At 43.3% G+C, this 22,121-nt stretch overlaps 1 protein-coding gene and 1 pseudogene across 1 annotated transcript; both read right to left on the bottom strand.

Moving 5' to 3' along the window:
* Positions 1-11,670: 11,670 nt before the first annotated feature.
* On the bottom strand, positions 11,671-12,654 carry LOC119798842 (annotated as a pseudogene).
* A 1,456-nt stretch (positions 12,655-14,110) lies between these two features.
* Positions 14,111-16,442, bottom strand: LOC119798851. Its single transcript, XM_038308501.1, has 2 exons — positions 15,983-16,442; positions 14,111-14,414 (listed from the first exon to the last, which is right to left on the bottom strand). The coding sequence occupies exons 1-2, from the start codon at positions 16,412-16,414 to the stop codon at positions 14,118-14,120; spliced, it is 729 nt and encodes a 242-aa protein (XP_038164429.1). The 5' UTR covers positions 16,415-16,442; the 3' UTR covers positions 14,111-14,117.
* Positions 16,443-22,121: the final 5,679 nt, after the last annotated feature.

The following is a 22,121-nucleotide window of genomic DNA, read 5'->3' as shown; positions in this document are numbered from 1 at the left end:
TGTTATTTTAGGTTTAATCATGTGGATGGATCATTTCCAAAGCTAATCTTTTTGCAAACTAACAGAATAAGTTTATTCACTTCAAAATATACTCTGAGAGTTTCTCACAAGTATCTAGAAGAAGTATGTACTTAACATAGGCGGATCTACTGGGGTGGCAACTGCCACCCCAAATGACAGCCTTGCCACCCCAGCTGCCACCCCAGTTGGCGGTAGGGATGGCGAGGCTTATAAATTATGGATCATTTGAGAATTGCGACCGCTAATTTCCAATGTCGGACTGCAGTGGATGCAGCACGAGATGACGCGAGAGTGACTGAGACTGATTTGTTTTGAAAACCGAGCGGGGCAAAGCGAGGGAGCCAGGGGTGATGGGGAGAGGAGACACGGGATGAAACAGGTAAAAACTGATTAACTATCTATCGAGAAATTAAATCATAATGAAAGTACAATGTTGCTAGCATAGCTGCAATGCTGATTTACAGATGATAAAAATCAGGTTGCAGAACGTTATTTCTCTATCTATGATGTTAGTTAGGCCTGACGTCTCAGGCTCATAAAGAAATATTTGCGGTCAACTATGACAGAAAAGAGACTATATAGTTTGGTTGCACTCAAATCAAAACGCACAAAGGCATTGGATCTAAATAAAGTTGTGAAGCGTTTTGCTGAGCAACATGGAAATCACTGCATTCAGCTGTTATAGTCAAGGTAACTTTATGTTATGCTCTCTGGTGAGCCTTTACAGAGATGTTACATTTTGTTTTGGCACCTGAGAAAATCTGATATTTCCTTTAATAAAACCAAAAGTGTTAAAAGTTAAAAATGTGATACTGGTGTAAATCCTGCTTAATATGAAGCAGTGTTGTTGTTTCTTTTTTTGTATATATAATATGAAACTATCCAGAAATGACCTGTATGAACCTACTCACAAGCAAAATGTATTTTTATGTTGCTTCTTTTCAGATTTGTGGAGATTTTGATGTAACATACAGAACCCGCCTTTTTGTTGATTTGTTGATACAGCAGTATGGAGGACCAACTCTGCCATATTAAAAATAAATACATAAATAAATAAATGCTTAATAAATAAGCATACAATTAATTGCCACCAAAAATACAAACAACAAATAAATGTAAGTAGAAATTAAATTATACAGCTAGTCATAAAGGTATATAACTCTTAATAACTTTTAATTGGCTTCTTTATTTCTTTGCCTTTTTAAAATTTACCTTATTTTTTTTTTTTGTCATTTATTATCTTCAACTTCATTTTTTAATTACTTATATTTTTAAGTATTTATTTATGTGCATGTTATCATATTTTTGTCTGTTTTATTCTTCCTTGATATTTTTTTACCCTAGTTATTTCTTCGCCGCTATTTCTTTCTGCCTGCCCTTTTAACATTTCTGCCTGCCATTATAATATAATTTCTAATTACATTTATTTGTTGGTTGTACTTTTGGTGGCAATTAATTGTATGTTTATTTATTTATTGAGCATTTATTTATTTCTGTATTTATTTTTAAATATGGCAGAGTTGGTCCTCCATATGCAGCTCTATCTACAGCAGATCTACATGCATGAAATGTCCCTTTCATGTTGCCTTAACTGCTGTATGTCAAGTTACTGAGAAACAAATGGGGTAAATGTGTGTTCAGAGTAAACATTACATAGATGTCCAGTACCTTGTGCGGGTGCCTTGACCCATTTATTTCTACTGTGTAGTTATGCTGACTTTAGTACAGCTCAGTCCATAGATCTCTGATGGGGAACTTTTTCTTTCTATAGTTTCTTCTTGTGCAAATGCTGCAAAGCTGCCTCTCTGACAGTCAATCTGTCACATCTGCGACTCAGCACCTGTGTCTTACCTTAATACCTTTCCTGTGATAATGCCCCTCTAGAAGTAGTGTTATCATTCTTCTATCTCCTATTAAGTGAGATCTCATTGTACGATGTATTTCTAATATGAACTGTTTCACATGAAACACTTACTCTACATACTATTCTCACCAAACTGTGATAACTGTGAATAAATTCAGTGTAAACAAATGCCATATGTTGCCACCCCTAAAAAATTCCTGCCCCCCTCTTGCCACCCCATAAATATTTTTCTAGATCCGCCCCTGCTACTTAAGTATTTATTTTGTTCATGTCATGATATTTTTGTCTGGTTTATTCTTCCTTTGTATTTTTTTTACCATATTTATTTCTTCATATCTATTTATTTCTGCCATATCTATTACATTTCTGTATTTATTTCTGCCTGTCGTATTTACATTTCTGTATGTATTTCTGCCTAATTATGCAAATGAGGAGGGGCTGAAACAATTAATTGGAATAAACGGATGAATTAATCGATTATTGAAATAACCGTCAACTAATTTAGCAAATGATTAATCGTTAACTGGAGTGTTAAGATTCTAAAACATGGCTTTAGCTTAGAGTAGTAATTCTACCAAAATTGTAAAAAAAAAAAATAATAATTACATATTATTTGCATATAAGATAAAAATCGTTGTCTGTCAAGTGAAAATGTTTCAGTTTCACATAGATCCACTCACATAGATTCACACACACACACACACACACACACACACACACACACACACACACACACACACACACACACACACACACACACACACACACACACACACACAGGAATTGAAGGACACACAAGGGTCCACATGGGAAAGATGGTTGTTTATCCCAACTTCCATATTTAAGGCAGAGGTCACAGATTAGCAGACCGCGGTCCGGATCCAGATCCACCTGCTGGCTAATCCTGACCCAACCTGATTTAAAACATATATAGATTACCGCATGTTGTCTGAGGACAGTGTCTAAAAGTCACTTGCTCTGCTTCTTCTGTTGCCCTGAAATCCCACATCCTCCGTCTCCGCTCCGCAGCGCTCCTGCAAAGCAAAGCCTGCAGCCTCCGCTGTTCCTCCCGTATTGCTGCGCTCCGACTTATCGGAGCTCGAGGAGAGCATGCGCGATATTATCAATAAATTCAGGAGCAAAACATGCAGAAATGAATGCCTAATTTAATATAATTTAAATAATAATAATAATAATAATATATATTAAATAATCCTCATCAGCATCCAGCATATGTGCGGTTTCTGATGGAGATGAGAAATCTGCTTCCTGGTCTGTTGAAGAACCAATAGTTTGCATCCAATCTTTTAAATAAACGGTGTTAGTTTATTGAAATATATAAGAATGATGCTCTAATTTGTAGTTACCAATCTGTTGTCACTATATTTTAATTTGACAAATCGGATGTTCTCGCCGTTTTTTTTCCTGTTTGGTGCAATTGCAATAGCAGATTTTGACCTGGCCGGACCGGAGCGGAGCTTGAACATTTATGCTGCGTTCACACTGGACGCAGCAGGCGTAGAAGAAGCAGCCAGTTTACATGCAAAGTCAATGGTTGACCCGCGTCAAGGCGCAGCAAAATGTCCCACAAAGCGTTTTGAGCAGCAGGTGCAGCGCGTCTGAGCAGATGAAGCAGCGCGTCTGGAGCGTTTAAGCATCTGACGCGCGCAACGCGCTGCTGCTCGAGATGGAAAAATTGAACTCTTGCTGCTTCATGCGCCATCAACTAATCAGAGAAGCTGATCTGGGAGCTGACAGGGAGACAGACACATCGCTGATGATCAGAGCGCTATGATCAGTCCTTTGAAACAGTTTATTAATGTCTAAATTAACTTAAAATGCTGAAACCTGCCGACAAAGTGTGTTAGGTTTTATTATCCTGGTGCCTGCAGTTTGGATTATGTACATGAACCGCCTTCCAGCCGCCGCGGCAAGCCGCGAGGAGGCGACTGGGCCATAGGCTGCTGTTGAATGGGATTCCTACCGACAGTGCACCGCTGGTATCTGGGGCTCTGAGCGGCTCCGACAGAAATAATATTCGACGGCAGGAAGGTAATCTGGATGAACTTACTGCAGTGATTAAGTTTTCAGTTGGATTTTACCACTTAAAATCATATTAAAACTACTTTATTCCCACTGATCACAGCAAATATAGCTGCAAGGCAAAGAAAGGATAGAGTAGCTCCGCCCAACGCGCGTCAGACCCACTTTTTCACCGCGCAGCCAGAGCAGCAAAGCTGCTTTCAGCCGCGCGTCAGAACTAAACTGCTACAAGCAGCAAAAAGGAAGCAGCAGACGCGATTTTGCTGCTCTTGCTGCATCCGGTGTGAACGCAGAATTAGAGTATGTTTGGCTCAACCTGCTGCTGTGAAGCCGGATTGTCCGCCATGAACAGAATCAAAAATAAATATGGATCCAGGATTAAAATGAGCTACTTGATATGTGCTTGAGAATGGCTTTGTCTCCATTCAAACCCAGGTTTAAAGCCTTGCAGGTAGCATAAAGCCCACTGCTCTCATTAAGACAAAAAAAAAGAAAGAAAAACAATAAATTGTCAGTTCAGGTGTTTTATAAAATATGTGAATCAGGAAATTGTCAATATACCCACCTATTGTGGTTCTCTACTTCAAAAAACACTTTAGATTTTAAAATAGAAAAACTTTCTTTTTTCTTTTATTAAAAAAATTCTATGTATAATATGAATGCATAAAAACCTCATTTTATTTCAGTGTTAAATTCAGTTTATAGTAACAGATCATTAAAATGTGTCCAGACCTTTACTGGTTGATGATTTTCTTTATTCAGACCCCGCTGATTTTTAATTGGTTACCCCTGATATAAGGGTTGGGGATGATGAACCTGCAGTTACAGGATTTAAAGGCTTTCGTTAGGTTTTTGTATTTAGCTAAATACGCCCAAACACAAATTTGAACGCCGTACATTATTCAGTGCTTTCATATTGCTGAGAATGCAACAGTAACAAAATATTTTAATGTACAGACTGGTTCCTTTAAGTGGCTCTTTTGTAATGGCTCAGAAACCTCAGCAACATTAATAACAATAACAATTAAAAACGGAAAAAACTGAGACTGAAAAAAACTGAGATGTTTTGCTTTTTTTAAAGTAGCAAAGAACTTTAGGTTAAGGAATTAACCCCGGTTCCCTGAAACATGAGTGAGGTATCTCACTATGGGACACGCCCCCAGCGCTGTCTCCAGAAGCACTATAACATTATGCCAGTCCTGACTGGCTCACAGAGGTGACGTCTGCTACTGGGGGAGGGCTTATCCCCAGTATAAGAAGCTGACGTCACGCAGGTGATCCTCAGTCTCGTAAGCACACCTCTTCCTCGCTCCAGGCAATGAGGGTGATCTGGTGAGATACCTCACTCATGTTTCAGAGAACCGGGGTTAATTACTTAACCTAAGGTTCTCTTTCAACATTCGTTTCGGTATCTCACTATGGGATGTTGTAACTCCCGTATTGCCAGATAAGCTTACTCGAGGACCTAACTTATAAAGGTGAAGATCCTACACCCAGAACCGTGTGGGCCAGTGAGTGTGTGGTAACATCTAACCTATAGAACAGGGGTGGGCAATTCCAGTTCCTGGGGGCCAGTATCCTGCAACTTTTTGATCCATCCTTGGTCCATCACACCTGAATCAGATGGTTGAGTTACCTCCTCAGTAGGCAGTCAGTTCCTCCAGGGTCCTCTCAATCATCTAATGACTTGATTCAGGTGTGTTGAACCAAAGGCACATCTAAAAGTGGCAGGATACCGGCCCTCAGGAACTGGAATTGCCCACCCCTGCTATAGAACCTAGTGAAGGTGTGAGGAGTTGCCCAGCTGGCAGCCCCACAGATGTCCTCCAAAGGTATACCCTGAAACATTGCCCAGGATGATGCCATCCCACGAGTGTAATGAGCTCGCAGGCCTGCAGGGGGTGGGAGGCCCTTAACCTCACACTGCATGAAAAGTGGGATTTTCGTCAATATACGGCACTGTAGATTGTCGTGGAACTTCAGGTTAGCGGCAGTTTACGGCAATTTGCAGGCTTCGCCGAAAACTCCCGTAAATTGTCAGAAATTGACGTGGAATTTCTTAGGCAGTGTTCCCCCCATGCCTCCCCCCATGGAATTCTAGGGGAGGCTTTAACATGTAAATGAACATGCTGTGAGCTATACAAATGCAAACCAGGGTTGCAGGGGGGGGTTTTACCCCAAGTGACATCTTTCTAAAAGGTAAGAAAATCTCTGATACAAAGAGATCAGGCTCAGTATAGCCTCTTACATTTTAGCTTGAATTGATTTATTTAATTAAAGTATAGAGACCAAAACAGATCTTTAGCTGACAGAGCAATACATTTAGAGCAGTAATTATTTTTTTTTAATTTGCATTTAAGATAAAAAATAAAATGTTGTCTGTCAATATGCTCAATTCACAATTACCTAAGTGGAAAAGTTTCAAGAAATGATTCTGAGATGATTCACTTTATAACATGGCGCATAGCCATCAGAAGATTGGTACACTGTGGTCATAAGGACATAGGTCAGCATGCTAAATTGGTATTAAGTGGCCCAAAGTGTGGCAATAAATATCCCCCAAATAGATGGTAGAAATAGATCAGGCTCAGCATAGCCTAATTATAGACTCTTACATTTTAGCTTGAATTGATTTATTTAATTAAAGTACGCTAGATTACTGTGTATGCAAATGTTATGTAAAAAAAAATACACAAAATAATTTATTTCAAAAATTAGTTTTAATCAGAATCAGTTGGCTGTAATGTCGGTTGGCAAACAATTTTTTTTTTTTTTTTAGATTTCCACTTTTTTTTTTTTTGAATATATAAGAAAACAATAACAATCTCAAATAACAAGTCAATAACAAATATTTCAATACAAGAAGAAATATCACAACTCCTGCTTTTGAAAACTACAATTACCTACAATTACTACAATTAAATGCACAGGCTGGAACAAAGTATAAAATAAAATAAAATAAATAAAAATAAATAAAATAATAATAGTAGTTAAAGTAAATTAATCAGTGGGGACTACCAACTGAAATTCTTCAATTAACTCAAACAATTTAATTGCATTTAAATTCTGCATCTTTCTCAGACATCTTTTGAAAAGGGAAAGTTCATTTTTGAGAGCAGAGATTGAGAGGGAGCATTTTGCATAGCAACATTTATGGATAATACTTTGGTACAATTATTAGAATATTGATTAAAAATTCCAAATTTTTTTTCTTTAATGGATAAACCGAATTGAATGTTTTGCCAGGAAATAAAATCTAAATTTATTGTTTTAGAAGACAGAAAGGTTCGAAGTTGATCCCATAAGTTTAATACTTCTTTATATTCATAAAAAAGATGTTTAGTTGTTTCCAATTGAGTTGTACAAAAGCCACAATTCTCAACATTAACACTGCATGAAAAGTGGGATTTTCGTCAATATGCGGCACTGTAGAACTTCAGGTTAGCGGCAGTTTACGACAATTTGCAGGCTTCGCCGAAAACTCCCGTAAATTGTCAGAAATTGACGTGGACTCTCTTAGGCAGTGTTCCCCCCATGCCTCCCTCCCATGGAATTCTAGGGGAGGCTTTAACATGTAAATGAACATGCTGTGAGCTATACAAATGCAAATCAGGGTTGCAGGGGGGGTTTTACTCCAAGTGACATTTTTCTAAAAGGTAAGAATACAAAGAGATCAGGCTCAGTATAGCCTCTTACATTTTAGCTTGAATTGATTTATTTAATTAAAGTATAGAGACCAAAACAGATCTTTAGCTGACAGAGCAATACATTTAGAGCAGTAATTATAAAAAAAAAAAATTGCATTTAAGATAAAAAATAAAATGTTGTCTGTCAATATGCTCAATTCACAATTAAGTGGAAAAGTTTCAAGAAATGAGTCTGAGATGATTCACTTTATAACATGGCGCATTATCCTGTTGGAAGTAGCCATCAGAAGATTGGCACACCGTGGTCATAAGGTCCGGCCAGGTCAAGATCCGCAATTGCAATCGCACCAAACTGGAAAAAGAACATCGACAAATTCCGGTTCGTCAAATTAAAATATAGCAGCAACAGATCGGTGACTAGAAATTATAGCACAATTCTTATATATACAAAAAAAAAAAAAAAAACTGGATCCAAACTATTGGTTATTCACCAACGAGGAAGCAGATTTCTCATCTCCATCAAAATATTTATTTTATACCGAGGGACTTAAACTTTAATCAAATCCATTCAAAAGAAACTTCTTATTACAGGAATGAAAAGAGATGTTTGGGAGAAGAGAACAAGTTCATTCAAAAAAAGCAGTTTTGAATTATCCTTATCCCTGTTACAAAAATCTACAAAAATATATATATATATTTGGGCAGAAACTGAACATATGCTGGATGATGGTGGGATTTTTTTAATATGTCATATTAAATTAAGCGCTCACAGGGTTCATACAGGAATGAGTGACTCTAATTTAATGCTATTTGAAATGATTTTAATGCCATCAACAAGAACCATGTACACAAGTTATTAGTGTACATGAAATACACTATATTGCCAAAAGTATTTGCTCACCCATCCAAATTATTGGAATCAGGTGTTCCAATCACTTCCATGGCCACAGGTGTATAAATTCAAGCACCTAGGCATGCAGACTGTTTTTACAAACATTTGTGAAAGAATGGGTCGCTCTCAGGAGCTCAGTGAATTCCAGCGTGGAACTGTGATAGGATGCCACCTGTGCAACAAATCCAGTCGTGAAATTTCCTCGCTCCTAAATATTCCACAGTCAACTGTCAGCTGTATTATAAGAAAATGGAAGTGTTTGGGAACGACAGCAACTCAGCCACGAAGTGGTAGGCCACGTAAACTGACGGAGCGGGGTCAGCGGATGCTGACGCGCATAGTGCGAAGAGGTCGCCAACTTTCTGCAGAGTCAATCACTACAGACCTCCAAACTTCATGTGGCCTTCAGATTAGCTCAAGAACAGTGCGCAGAGAGCTTCATGGAATGGGTTTCCATGGTCGAGCAGCTGCATCCAAGCCATACATCACCAAGTGCAATGCAAAGCGTCGGATGCGGTGGTGTAAAGCACGCCGCCACTGGACTCTAGAGCAGTGGAGACGCGTTCTCTGGAGTGACGAATCGCGCTTCTCCATCTGGCAATCTGATGGACGGGTCTGGGTTTGGCGGTTGCCAGGAGAACGGTACTTGTCTGACTGCATTGTGCCAAGTGTAAAGTTTGGTGGAGGGGGGATTATGGTGTGGGGTTGTTTTTCAGGAGCTGGGCTTGGCCCCTTAGTTCCAGTGAAAGGAACTCTGAATGCTTCAGCATACCAAGACATTTTGGACAATTCCATGCTCCCAACTTTGTGGGAACAGTTTGGAGCTGGCCCCTTCCTCTTCCAACATGACTGTGCACCAGTGCACAAAGCAAGGTCCATAAAGACATGGATGACAGAGTCTGGTGTGGATGAACTTGACTGGCCTGCACAGAGTCCTGACCTCAACCCGATAGAACACCTTTGGGATGAATTAGAGGGGAGACTGAGAGCCAGGCCTTCTCGTCCAACATCAGTGTGCGACCTCACAAATGCGCTTCTGGAAGAATGGTCAAAAATTCCCATAAACACACTCCTAAACCTTGTGGACAGCCTTCCCAGAAGAGTTGAAGCTGTTCTAGCTGCAAAGGGTGGACCGACGTCATATTGAACCCTATGGATTAGGAACGGGATGTCACTTAAGCTCATATGTGAGTCAAGGCAGGTGAGCAAATACTTTTGGCAATATAGTGTATGAAGGAGCTGCAAGCACAGTTCCATGACTCCTGTATGTATGTAAACACACACACACACACACACACACACACACATATATACGTATATATATATCCTCTAGCTTTTTCTCCGCCTGGAGCGATATAATATATCTGACGAAATTGTTTTTATAAGCATTTTTTATTAAAGAATTATAAATACTTTGATAAACATATTTAAATAATTTTAGTTAGGCCTTTATTTAAAAAAAAAAAAAAGAATGATTTTTTAATTATTCTTATTGATCCGCGGACACCCTGGTTCATCTCGCGCATGCTCTGTACGATCTCCAAGAAACTCAGAGCGGCGCGGCTGGATCCACAGTATGCTTTGCTTTGTGCAGGCGGTCTGGAGCGGAGAATGGGGGATTTCGGGGTAAAACTCCTCTCTGCATCGAACAAGACGAACTCAAAGAAGAGATGCTAGCGGTAAATATATGTTCGATTACTGCCTGCTAAGCTAAAAGCAGCCTAGCTAAGCTACGGCTAATAGCGGCTAATAGTAGCCTTGCAAGAACAAGCTTTATTAAAGTGCATTTTTTGTGATTTACAGGAAGCAGTACGCCGTCTTCACAACTCGGAGACTAATTGCAGGCGCTATGAACCGGAGCAAGGGTAAGATTTAAAGAATATGCTTTCATTCTGCGGTAAAAGGAAATGGATACCGATCATAGCTGTACATTTTGTTTTCACAGACCTCCTATTTGCTCGGAGTCATATCAGCAAGTCAGATTTGCACGATGTTGATAAAGACCACATTGTGTGTAAGTGACTTGTTTTAATGTTTTCTCCTTCCTTGTTACTGTGACTTGCGTTTGATTTTTTATTTATACCACTCTCATTTAATTGTTTTCCAGCTGCCTGTAAGACGTATTTTGAGACGGTACGCAGGAGCTTCAGATATACGCAGCCAGCCAACACGCTGCGTGCTGAGGCAATCTGCTCAAGGTCGGGCCAGAAGAAAGAGGGTAAGACTTTATTTGGTGACTATTTTACAGGTGCATTAATAGATGTGTTGTGTCCATACGCAGTGCGCTGATTCATTGTTTTTTTTTTCAGCTGCTGAAAGCGAGGCAGAGTGTGCTAGCAGATGAGGAAGTGGAACTCTGGAAGTCCGCCTTCCTCGGCGGTGTCTCTGGATGGATTGTACGGTCGCCGCCATTTCGTAGGCCGGATCTCACTGAACTCTGTGTTAAGCTGCAGTCCCGGTTAGAAGCGATGCCGAAGTACAGGGCCACGCACAGTAGGCGTCTGCACATCGGACCTGCCTCGGAGGGAATGCTGCCTGTTACCTCCAACCCCGAGGAAGCAAACGGACCGTTCACTGACTTTTATTTTTAGAAACGCATGTGTTTGGATACGCGTTGTATATAGTTGTGTGTGTTTTAATAAAGCTCTTTCTTTGCATAAACAGCTTCCTGGCAAATGTTCATTTCCTGTATAAATTCATTCATGTCCTTGATGGTAGCATAATAATTGTGTAGTAGTGTAGGATAACATAAATACACACCATATGAATGAATAAATATATGAATGAATAAATATATATATATATGAATAAATATATATATGTAAATTTATATGTAAATATATATATATGCCAACCAATCACGAGCGACTTTACTTGTTTAAAAAGAAGTGGTTCCGTCCAATACTCAGTAAGAAAATTAAAGCCTGGCGTGGCCACGTGTGGTTTTGCTGCCAATCACGAGCGATTTCATTTGTTTGAGAATAGTGGTTTCAGCCAATACTGAGAAGGTTATTCAAGCCAGACCTGGCTTGAATAACCTTCTCAGGGTTTGCTGCATTCATATGCTAATTAGGGCCATTAGTACAGCTGATCGCTCTCCACATACGTCAGAGTCCGTTTCCGACAATTTGTGGCACGACAAACGCGGACAAGCACGGATTGCAAATTGTCGGAAACTGACGAAAATCAGGCAGATCTGCGGGAGTTTACGGGGGTTTACGGGGACGAAAATCTCACTTTTCATGCAGTGTCATAGGCCATGATAATAGCCCCTACTATCCAATGTGAGAGACGTTGTTTAGTGAGGGGCTTCCCTTTATGTGGCGGGGACCATGATATAAACAGCTGATCCGATTTGCAGAAACCAGCTGTTTTCTCCACATACAGCCTCAGAGCTCGTACTGGGCAGAGCGAGTGGAGTCGCTCATGCTCCTGAGAGGGAAAGGGTGGAGGGTAGAAAGCCACCAACTCAAGAGGGTGGCATGGTAGAGCGGAGTTAATAACCTTTGGTATAAACGCAGGGTTAGGTTTCAGTACCACCTTAGAGTCCCCACTGAAGAACTGCATACAGGACAGGTTCACTGAAAGCGCATGGAGGTTGCTCACACGCTTAGCAGAGACCAGAGCGATTAACAGAGCCGTCTTAAACGACAGTATTTTAAGCTCAGCCTGATGCAACGGTTCGAACGGTGCACCTGATAGGGCCTCAAGTACCACCGGTTGGTCCCATGAGGGGGTTAAGCTCCTTGACACTGGGCGGAGTCGTCGGGCACCCTTCATAAACTCGCACACCAGTGGGCGCTGCCCTACTGTTTTGTCACCAAAACCAATATGGCAAGCTGAGATAGCGGCAAGGTACACCTTCACAGTGGAAAATGCCTAGCCTTTATCCAGCAGCTCCTGCAGGAATGTCAGGATGAGTGACACAGGGCTCTGCATGGCGCTCACCATGGTTTTTGTGCACCAGCTTTCAAATGCATGCCATTTACCCTCATATGCACTGTTTGTGGAAACAGCTTTTGCACTCTGAATAGTTTTAATGACGTTCAGAGGGAGCCCATTGGCAGTCAGATTCACCTTCTCACAGGCCAGGCCCAAAGAGCCATACGTTCTGGATGAGGATGAAATATCTCTCCACGAGCCTGCGTCAGCAGATCCATGCGAAGAGGAAGCCGCCATGGCTCGCCGTACAGTGACTGGAAGATCTCTGCTAGTCAGTGTCACCCCGCCCAACGGGGGGCTATCAGAATGAGTACATGTTTCCCCGCCCGTACTCTGGTGAGTGTGGGGGTAATGAGCTCCAGTGGGGGAAAAGCATACAGTAGAGCCTGTGGCCACTTGTGCGCCAGTGCATCCAGTCCCAGGGGAGCACCTTCTCCGGTCAGGGAGAAAAACCTTGGACAGTGAGCATTCTCCTCTGATGCAAAGAGGTCGACCTCCGCACGGCCATATCTATCCCAAATTTGAGCTACAACCTCGCTGTGGAGTTTCCACTCCATGTAGCGGGGATTGCCCTTTGATAGTAAGTCTGCGTCCCTGTTCATGACTCCTGGTACATAAATCGCTCTCAGTGACAGCAGGCGTGAGCTGGTCCAGACTATCAGTCTGTGTGCCAGCGTGTGTAACTGACGAGAGCGCAGACCACCCTGTCTGTTGATGTAAGTGACCACCGTTGTATTGTCTGTCCTCACTAAAACATGGTGCCCTCTGATGAAGGGCAGAAAATGTCTTAGTGCCAGCATCACGGCCAGAAGCTCCAGACAATTTATGTGAGCTGTCTGTGTCAGAGAGCTCCATGTGCCATTCAGCATCCTGCCCTCGTGCGTGGCACCCCAGCCTGTCAACAAGGTATCTGTGGTGATAACTTTCCTGTTTGGATGGTTCCCATGGTAACCCCGGTATTGAGAAATGTGGGGCTTTTCCACGGGCTCAAAGCTTGTGCGCATGTTGGAGAAATTATAACCTTGCGGTGAAAGTGTCGGACCGGGTTCAGCCGAAGGGACGCAACCCAGCGTTGAAAAGGACGCATATGCAAACGGCCTAACTGGATGACGGCCAGCGCTGACGCCATCAGACCCAACAGTCTGTGGCAGAGCCTGAGTTTTACGTGAGCGCCTCTGCGAAAGAGTGTCAGACAAGCCCGAAAGGCTTCCTCTCTTTCCGCCGAAAGGCGCGCTCTAAACTCGTTGGAGTTCAGGGACAGGCCAATAAAAGTGATTGTTTTCACTGGGGTTAAAATGCTCCTTTCCCGATTTATCGAGAAACCTAGAGCCGCCAGATGAGACGTAAAGATCTCTGCGTGTGTCATGAGCTCCGCTGGGGACTGAGCTGCAATCAGCCAGTCGTCTATATAAGTTGCCAGGCGTACGCCTTTCTCCCTCAGAGGAGCGACTGCAGCCTCGGTGCATTTTACAAACACCCTTGGGCTGAGCGACAGGCCAAAGGGAAGTACGAGATACTTGTACATCTTTCCCTGAAATGCAAACCTGAGATATTTTCTGTGAGGAGGGTATATAGGGATGTGAAAGTACGCGTCTTTTAAATCGACGGAGATAAACCAGTCTCCGCGGCGCACAAACCGTATCAGAGCTGCATGGGTCAGCATCCTGAACGTATACTTTCTCAGATATGTGTTCAGAGCTCGCAGATCCTATATAGGTCGCAGGCCCCTGTCCTTTTTCGGGACGAGGAAGTACCTGGAGTAAAATCCCTCCCCGCTTTCCTCCTGGGAAAGCAGCCGGATTGCGTTTTTGTTCTGCAGGGAAATTATCTCCTCCTGCAAGATGTGTGCGTGTTCCCCCCGAGCATGAGATTGTACTATGCCCCTGAAACGGGGTGGGGCTGCGGCAAACTGGAGCCTGTATCCTCTGGACACAGTCTTTATTACCCAGTCCAATGCCCCGCACGCTCGCCACAGCTGGCTTTTTCCCGCTAGTGGGCCAAGCTGTGTTCCTGACCGAGCTCTGGGCAGTACTAGCTAGGGGTGTAAATCTCATCCATCATGGCGATTCGATTCAGTATCGATTTCCTGACCCAACGATTCGATTATTTTCGATACTTAAGAATACACCACGATTCGATTCGATTCGATTAATCGGTTAATTTTTTTTTTATTATTATTATTTTTTTTTTTTAGACCTTACAGGCTAAACAAAGTTTCAAGTTTGAAATAAATCAATGAAAGCTGTAATATCATTATGCATTTTCTTTAGAAACAACAGCAAATAACAGAAGTAGAAAAGTTGCATCAAAAAATACTGCAAAAATACTGCACAATATCAGTGTAATGAGTTCAATGCAATACCTCGGCTCCAGAGAAACTGTCCAACATATTTTTTTAGAATGTAATAAATATATTCAGGAAAGAGAGATGTTGTGTAGAGAGTTAGACAGGAATAAAAATAAACTAGATATAAGGGAATTGTTTCAAAGGTCATCTGGGGATGTAGTTTTTGGGGGTATTTTTAATTTTCTAAGAAGAACGGGTATTTTAGGGAGAATATAATAGTTTGTCTGGTCCATACTCCATTCTGGAAGGTGGCGGTAATGCACCTATAAGTTGTTTGCCAACCGCCATTAAAAAAAGAAGAAGAAGAAGGCTCCAGAGTGTTGACGTCACTGCCCCTTGAGAGACGCTCCGCTGCACCTCTCCCAGATTGTAGCTGACCGCAAACAGTGCACCAGACAGGAGGCCGGCTAGTTTTGTTTTTATGACCGAAATTGCGGAAAACAACTCGTGAAGTTTGACCCGCTAGAAGAGCGAGGTGCGCGAGAACGCTGGGAGCCTTTTTCCAGCTGAATCTCCGCTCTTTTTGCCCCATTGTCCCTCCGTCGTCGGACTAAACTCGCCCCCACTTCCTCATCGCCTCGGCCGTATCTAGACCCACAGCGTGTAGCCCAGACCACGCTTCAATACTGAGCATAATTTAAAAATGTCTGTGTGAAGCTTGCTGCAACAAACTGCTGTAAGAGTATAACCAGGAAGCGCGGTAGGAGGGGAAAATAGGTTTAGCGGCACCGCAGCACGGGAGGGAGAATTACGCCCAGGAGCAAATGGATAAAAATAGACCGGAGGGGGAAAAAAAAACATTAATCGATTATCTTGCGGACGTGTCGATGCATCGGATCGTCGGCTTTTGGATCGATGCATCGATACAAAACGATTATTATTTACACCCCTAGTACTAGCTGAGGGAGCTGCAGCACAGCTGTGGTGTTCATCCGCGGCTGCCCTGAATCCGCTTCCTCTTTTGCAGAGATAGCGGCCGGTTGTGCCAAACGTGGAGCGAGGGCTCCACCTTGTGGCCTCATGTGCAGCCGCATGGTTGCGTTATGTTCCTGTGTTATTTTTATTATGTTTCCCATATTTTTTGGTTGTGGCTGCACCCTCGGGTCTTGGCCTGGTTGTGCGCCAGGATATCTTTTTATTAAACATTTTCTGAAGGGGGGAAAATGAGTGTTTGGGCACTGGTGTGTGCTTGTGAACCACTGTGGCTCCAATGAGCTCTCCGGGTGGGTCACCTTCCTCCTCTTCAACCGGCTCTGAACTGTGAGCTCCAACTCTGGCTCTGCAGGCCTTTTCAGTAGTCCTGAACAAGGCTTCCTTAACTGGAACAGAACATTTCTGGGTGAGGTTGCAGGCGTCTGGCAGTGCCTGCTCCTCGACCCCAAAGCCAGCTCCCTAGCGCCTCTTTTTCTTTGCGCTCGTTGTGACGGGAGGGGCAGTGTGGTTGTCCGGTGAAGCCGGCGGAACGAAGGGTTTCCTTTCCCACGATCCTTTAGGCTCGATGTGCTTTCCACGGTCGCGGTCAGCTGACTGAGACTGGGGTGTTCGCTTTGGAATGCGGTAAGCCGGACGAGCCGCTGCCGGAGGAGGCTGCGCTCTTCTGGGCAGGCAGAGCTTGAGCTTTCGCCTTCTCTCTTTTTCTCCTCACAGCGCTTTTGCATGGCAGCAACGGTAGGACCGAACAATCCCTTTGGGTCCACCGGTGTGTCGAGGAGATGGTTTTTCTCTCTGTGACAGGCTGGACAGGTTGAGCCACCTGGCCCTCTCTTGGGTGACCATCAGGGCCATGGCTCTTCCAGAGGCCTGGACAGCGCTTCTGTGGAGGCGAAGGCATAGGTCTGTCACCACGCACACTTCTTCCCACAGACTTTCGCTCAGTGCCCCCGTCATCTGCTGCTGTAGCTCTGCTTGGTAAGCGAGAAGGAGCGCCTTCACCAATGCAGCCACCGCTTTGTAGCTCTTACCATTTAGAGCAGATTGAAAGGAATCCGCTTTGAAAGGGAAAGCAGGTCCTGCTGCTGCAACTGCAGGTTTCTGTGATGGGTGCAGGTGAGAAGCAAGCAGCGGTTCCACAGGAGGTAAATGTGAGAAGCCGTTGTCCTCCATCCCAATCCAATCCAGCGCTGACCCTCCCAGGACGGGGTTCTTAGCGGTGAGAGGGTTGGACCAGGACCAGGTCGCTTCTTCAATGCACTCCGGAAAAACCGGCAGGAGCTGCCTGGTGGAAGATTTGGCCTTGGGGAGCCTTTTCCCCTTCATACCGGGATGTGGTGGTCTCCGTGAAGGTCTCAGGCCATTCAATGCCTAGCTTTGCAGCCGCTCTTCTACAGACCTCGTGCAGGTCCATTGCAGACGGGTTTGGGGAGCTGCTGCAAGTGTCACCCGCCTCCACTGGCTTTGCAGCCGGTGGGATGATGTAAGGCCTGCAGTCCTGCTCGTAGTCGTCAGACCCGAGGCTAACGGATTCCACCTCCGAGTCGGATTCTGCGCCCACAGGGTCGCAAAAATCCGGAAGGGCAGCCTCATCTTCCTCCGGGTCAGTTAGTGGGGCCACAGCGTCGAGCTGGTCCGCCCAACTGGGTCCGGTGAATAGGGGCTCTCCCTCTTCGGTGACAGTGAGCACTGGTGGTGGAGGGTTGGCTACCTCCATCGCAGGGTCCACCTCCGACAGGCTAGCTTGGCGCGCTAGCCTGCACCAACGGGATTTGAGGGAGAGCCGAGCACAGTGCTCACAGCTAGCTGGCGACGTTACTCTGTCCCGGGCATGTTGCAGCCCCAGGCACGAAATGCAGACAGGTTGGGTGTCTGCCCAGCTATAAGTTTGCCGCATGTGCAAGCTCTAGCAGGTGGCTTGCTCTTGTCCATGGTGAGAACAAGTTCAAGCTGCCTTGTAAGCTCCGAAAATTAGAAAGCAGCTAGTTTGGTGACTAGTTGCCGCTGCTGCTGTTTGGTGGCAGGCCAGCAGTGGAAAGGGAACTCGGAACACCCGAATACTGTACTGAGTAGCGTTCGTCAACCGAGTTGTTAGCTTGCTCTGTGAACAGTTAAGCTAGCTCAATACTTGCTGTGTTAGCCATCCGAGTAAGCTTCTGGGAGCGAGAAGAGGTTTTAGACTGAGGATCACCTGCGTGACGTCAACTTCTTATACTGGAGATAAGCCCTTCCCCAGTAGCAGACGTCACTTCTGTGAGCCAGTCAGGACTGGCATAATGTTATAGTGCTTCTGGAGACAGCGCTGGGGGCGTGTCCCATAGTGAGATACCGAAACGAATGTTGAAAGAGAACATAATCTTTAAACACCTGCTTTTGTCAAACTTATGGCATTACAATACTGATTTTCAAGGCTACTTACACTCGCTTTTTTGTTGTTGAAAAAGCTCCGTATGTCTGACGACTCTTTCGGCGGCATCTTATTTTTTAAACCATCTCATCTACTACTTTTTTATTCGAAATAAAACCTGAAGTAGCTGCTGGTTAATATTAATGAGCGCTGCTGTGTGTCGTCTCTCCTCCAGTAGCTACTGATGACGCGGTGAATAGCGACCGCCGTACCATTACGAGTAAATTATGAACAGTTTAGTTTGTGACTTCAAGTCCTTGCCCATAGGAAGACGTTACTTGGATATAACAAAACCGAATATCTTCAGAACAGCTCTAAATGACACAAAAGTCATAAGCTGGATTCACACCGAATGCAGCAGGAACAGCAAAATCGCGTCTGCTGCTTCCTTTTTGCTGCTTGAACCAGTTTAGTTCTGACGCACGGCTGAAGCAGCTTTGCTGCTCTGGCTGCGCTGTGAAAAAGTGGGTCTGACGCGCGTTGGGCAGAGCTACTCTATCCTTTCTTTGCCTTGCAGCTATATTTATTTATTAAGAAGGACTTTCTTTAGAGATTTTAGACAAAGAAAACAACAGTTATTCTAATTGTAGAAAAACCAACGGTTGGTGATGACAAAAAGTTTAAAGTAGTGAAGCTTAATATGGCTAAGTGACCGAGCTAAAAGAGGCTAACCTGTTAGCTAGTGAGTACACCTAGCTACAGTGTTACCCAGCTCCTCCCCCTTTATATCATGGTCTAAGTTACTTTGTTCACCATAAACAGATTTTTTTTCAGTTTTTTCATTGATCAATAACCATCGTACACTGAGGTTGGCCGAAAGTGGATAGACGCTAGAACCTCAGGGTCAATCTACACTAGGGTTGGGAATTGAAAAGATTTTCACGATTCCGATTCCCTTTTCGATTCTATGAAACGATTCGATTCTTTATCGATTCTTTTTTCGATTCCAATTTGGGGAAAAAAGGAGAACAAACAGTTTGATTATCAGCATCAACTTTGTTTACTTAACTATTGCACAATCTTACAAACTCAACAAGATAAAGATGTCCACAGGAAATGTGAAACTTGAGTAACATCTGCTATTAAATGAAAAATGAACAAGAACAAACGTAATAACTTAGTAGTAGGGAAAATTAACAGTTCTTTTGCAGAAAGATTAGCATATCTGCCTTTTCTGGAAGGATACGGGATCTTTCCGCACTTAAGGTGTTTCCAGCCGTGGAGAACACCCTCTCAGATGGGGTGGAGGAAGCCTGAACACAGAGGTATTTTTCAGCCAGTCCAGACAGCAAGGGCAGCGTATCTTCCTTGTTCCACCACCAAAGTGTGGCGCTATCCCTGCAGGGGATGGAGGGCAAGCCTTTATAGAGCTGTATTTCCTGATCTACCCTCTGGGCTAAGGAAAGACCAGGCTTTGTTTCACAAAGTGACCGCAGCTCGTCTTCATCCTCATCGAACAGTTCTTCCAAGGCTGTCTTTTTTGATGGTGGTGGCAGTGCCTAAATTTAAATGAGCATGATGTTAAATAACAAATAAAATATATGACAAAACAGCATCCAAAGGTCATTACAAATAAATGAGCCAACTTACATAGTCATCCTCTTCTTCTTCTTCTTCTTCTTCTTCTTCCTCCTCCCCATCTTTGCAGCCTTCTTCAGGGAGCTTGATAAGTGATGTAAACATTGTGTTTAAAACACATCAATAACTTTTAACACACAGAGCCGTAGAAGGTCTCAATCACAATGGAATCAAATGCAATCAAAAGACAAACAGAATTGAAACAGAAATTAATAAAATACCTCATCTGTTGCTTCCACTGTATTCCCTTTAATTGCAGCTTCCCTGATCCTGTCCCAGACTTCATCACTTTTAATTTTGTATTTAAATCTGGGATCCAGAATGGTGGCTTCCTCCAGGAATCTCCGAATATCAGCTCCCTTCAATTTCAAAAAGGAGGACAGGATGGTATTAGACTAATGGCCAAAAGAGAACACAGCAGGAAAAGGAACCGATACAAAATGCCAGCCCAGCCGTTAACAAAAATGACCAGTTAGATGGCGATAACACACTGTAAACTCAGAAAACAGACCAAGAAACAGGATGACCATAAGACCATCCTGAATAGTTTACTATTGATCTTTCATTTCACCCTTAAAGCTACAGTGTGTAATTTTCAGCGACATCTAACGTCCAGACTGCAGACTGCAGCAAAATGAACGTCTCCCCCCCACCGCTTCTCCCCCCCAACAGTACGGCAAGCGTTAGGGGACAAAATGTCTTCCACGACGTCGGAATCACCTACCTTCTCAAGTGATGAGGTTTGTTTACATAGATAATTTTACAGATAGTATTTCATTAGTCTGTGTAGGGTATAGATTTCATGTAGACTTTAGATAATAAATATACCCGTTATTTTTTCTACATCGTTGTGACGTTTTGGTGAGCTGCTTTGCATGGTGATATAAACAGACGAAGGAATTGTAGTCATTAGTTTAACAGCAAGATTGTGTTCGCTGGAAGAATATATATTCCCCGTTTACAGAGTCCAAGTCTTGTTTGTGGCACGGGGGTTACAAGGCGAGGAAGAGGGCGAGGGCAGAGAGGCCGGGGTGGGCGTGCAGCTAGGGCCAGGCGAGGGAGGGGAGCCAGCGGGGTGAGAGCAGAGGAAGAAAGGCTTGAAGATCTCCAAAGGAGCCGGAGAGAAGTAACCGAGGTATATATCCAGAAAATTATTTTACAGAAAATTACTGAATCATTACCTGTGAAACGTCAGGGACGTTGCTGAATAAGTATACTGGAGAGTAACAGCATCATCACGCAGCATGTTATTGTTTTAGACAGGTCTGAGCATTCTGTACTCCAAAAACTGTAGTGATATTAGACAATTGTGTGTGTAGGATTAATTACCTGTCCAAGAGAAAACTGGCAACTTGAGCGTCACTTTGAAAACCTTTTTCCTCCATCAGTGACTTCCATCGTGTAAATGCCGTGCCAATGTTGATCCGTGTTTTTTGTCGTTTCTTGTCACGCTTGCGTTTATTCTCGTCGTGTTTCCGCTTCTTAGATGACGGGGGTTCGGTGCCCGCCGCTTTTCGTTGTGATACAGAGTAGGCATGATCCTCCATTCGTCTGATGTTTGGCCACACAGTGCCAAACAGTTTGCAAAGTCACTCACGCCTGCCGCCTTGTTCACCTTTCTTGTTACTGAGGCGCAGTATACCTGCTTCTTCTTCTTCTTTGGTTTCAGGCAGACTAAACGCTTCTCAGGCATAGTACTGCCATCTACTGTTCAGTACCGTCTCAGTTAATCTCTCTCAACTTGCCGTAGTTATTTTCGAGCGTAATGGGCGATCTCGCAATCGCTAGTTTGTTGCCTCTGCGCTTGCCGTAGCACAAAGATGTCAGCCTCCATGGCTGCGAGACCCGCTCCTATGTAATTATAAATAACGAATTCTAAGGCAACGCAAATATTATGGTTAAATGGCTGAGCTCATAGGTGATGATAAATAACATAGTTATGTATAATATATTAAATTTCTGACTTTATATCCCTGTAATTATTACACACTGTAGCTTTAAATGAATAATGTCACATGGAAGGTCACATTACTTTTCTGACATCACACATTTTGTTTAGGATTATGCAAATTTGCCTAAAGTGTCAAGATAAGATTAAATGTAGCTGTGCTTGCCTGGTAGCGTTTGGAGAGATCATTCCAAATGTTCTCTTTGATGCTCCTTGTGAAAGCAGATTCACCTTCCTGCACAGTGTACTGTTGCTCCAGCTTCTGCAAGATGGGCAAAATCTCCCCACAGGTTGGACTTTTCTCACTGGAGACAGCCAGTGTGGATGTGTAATGCTTCCGCATGAGCTGCACAAAGGCCTCTGCTTTTCCCAAGTCCTCATTGCCTATTTTGGCTAACCTAAAGAATGACATAAAAACAGAAAAAGGATGTATGTAGCATAAATAAACAACAACAAAACCAGTTTAAAACAAATTTAAGCTATATTATCATTCAAATAAATA

The sequence above is a fragment of the Cyprinodon tularosa genome, unplaced genomic scaffold (assembly GCF_016077235.1).
Source record: "Cyprinodon tularosa strain WSP-4 unplaced genomic scaffold, ASM1607723v1 ctg117, whole genome shotgun sequence".
Taxonomy (NCBI): domain Eukaryota; kingdom Metazoa; phylum Chordata; class Actinopteri; order Cyprinodontiformes; family Cyprinodontidae; genus Cyprinodon; species Cyprinodon tularosa.
Note: the sequence above shows the minus strand (reverse complement) of the source record. Positions and strands in the feature narration are given on the sequence as shown.

Bases quoted from the DNA above. Each gene is read 5' to 3' on its own strand.
- LOC119798851 (XM_038308501.1), bottom strand. From the start codon at position 16,414: ATGCAAAAGCGCTGTGAGGAGAAAAAGAGAGAAGGCGAAAGCTCAAGC. The intron at 14,415-15,982 runs CACCCGGAGAGC...CGGTCAGGAACA, and splicing joins TGAAGAGGAGGAAGGTGACC to CAGCTTGGCCCACTAGCGGG.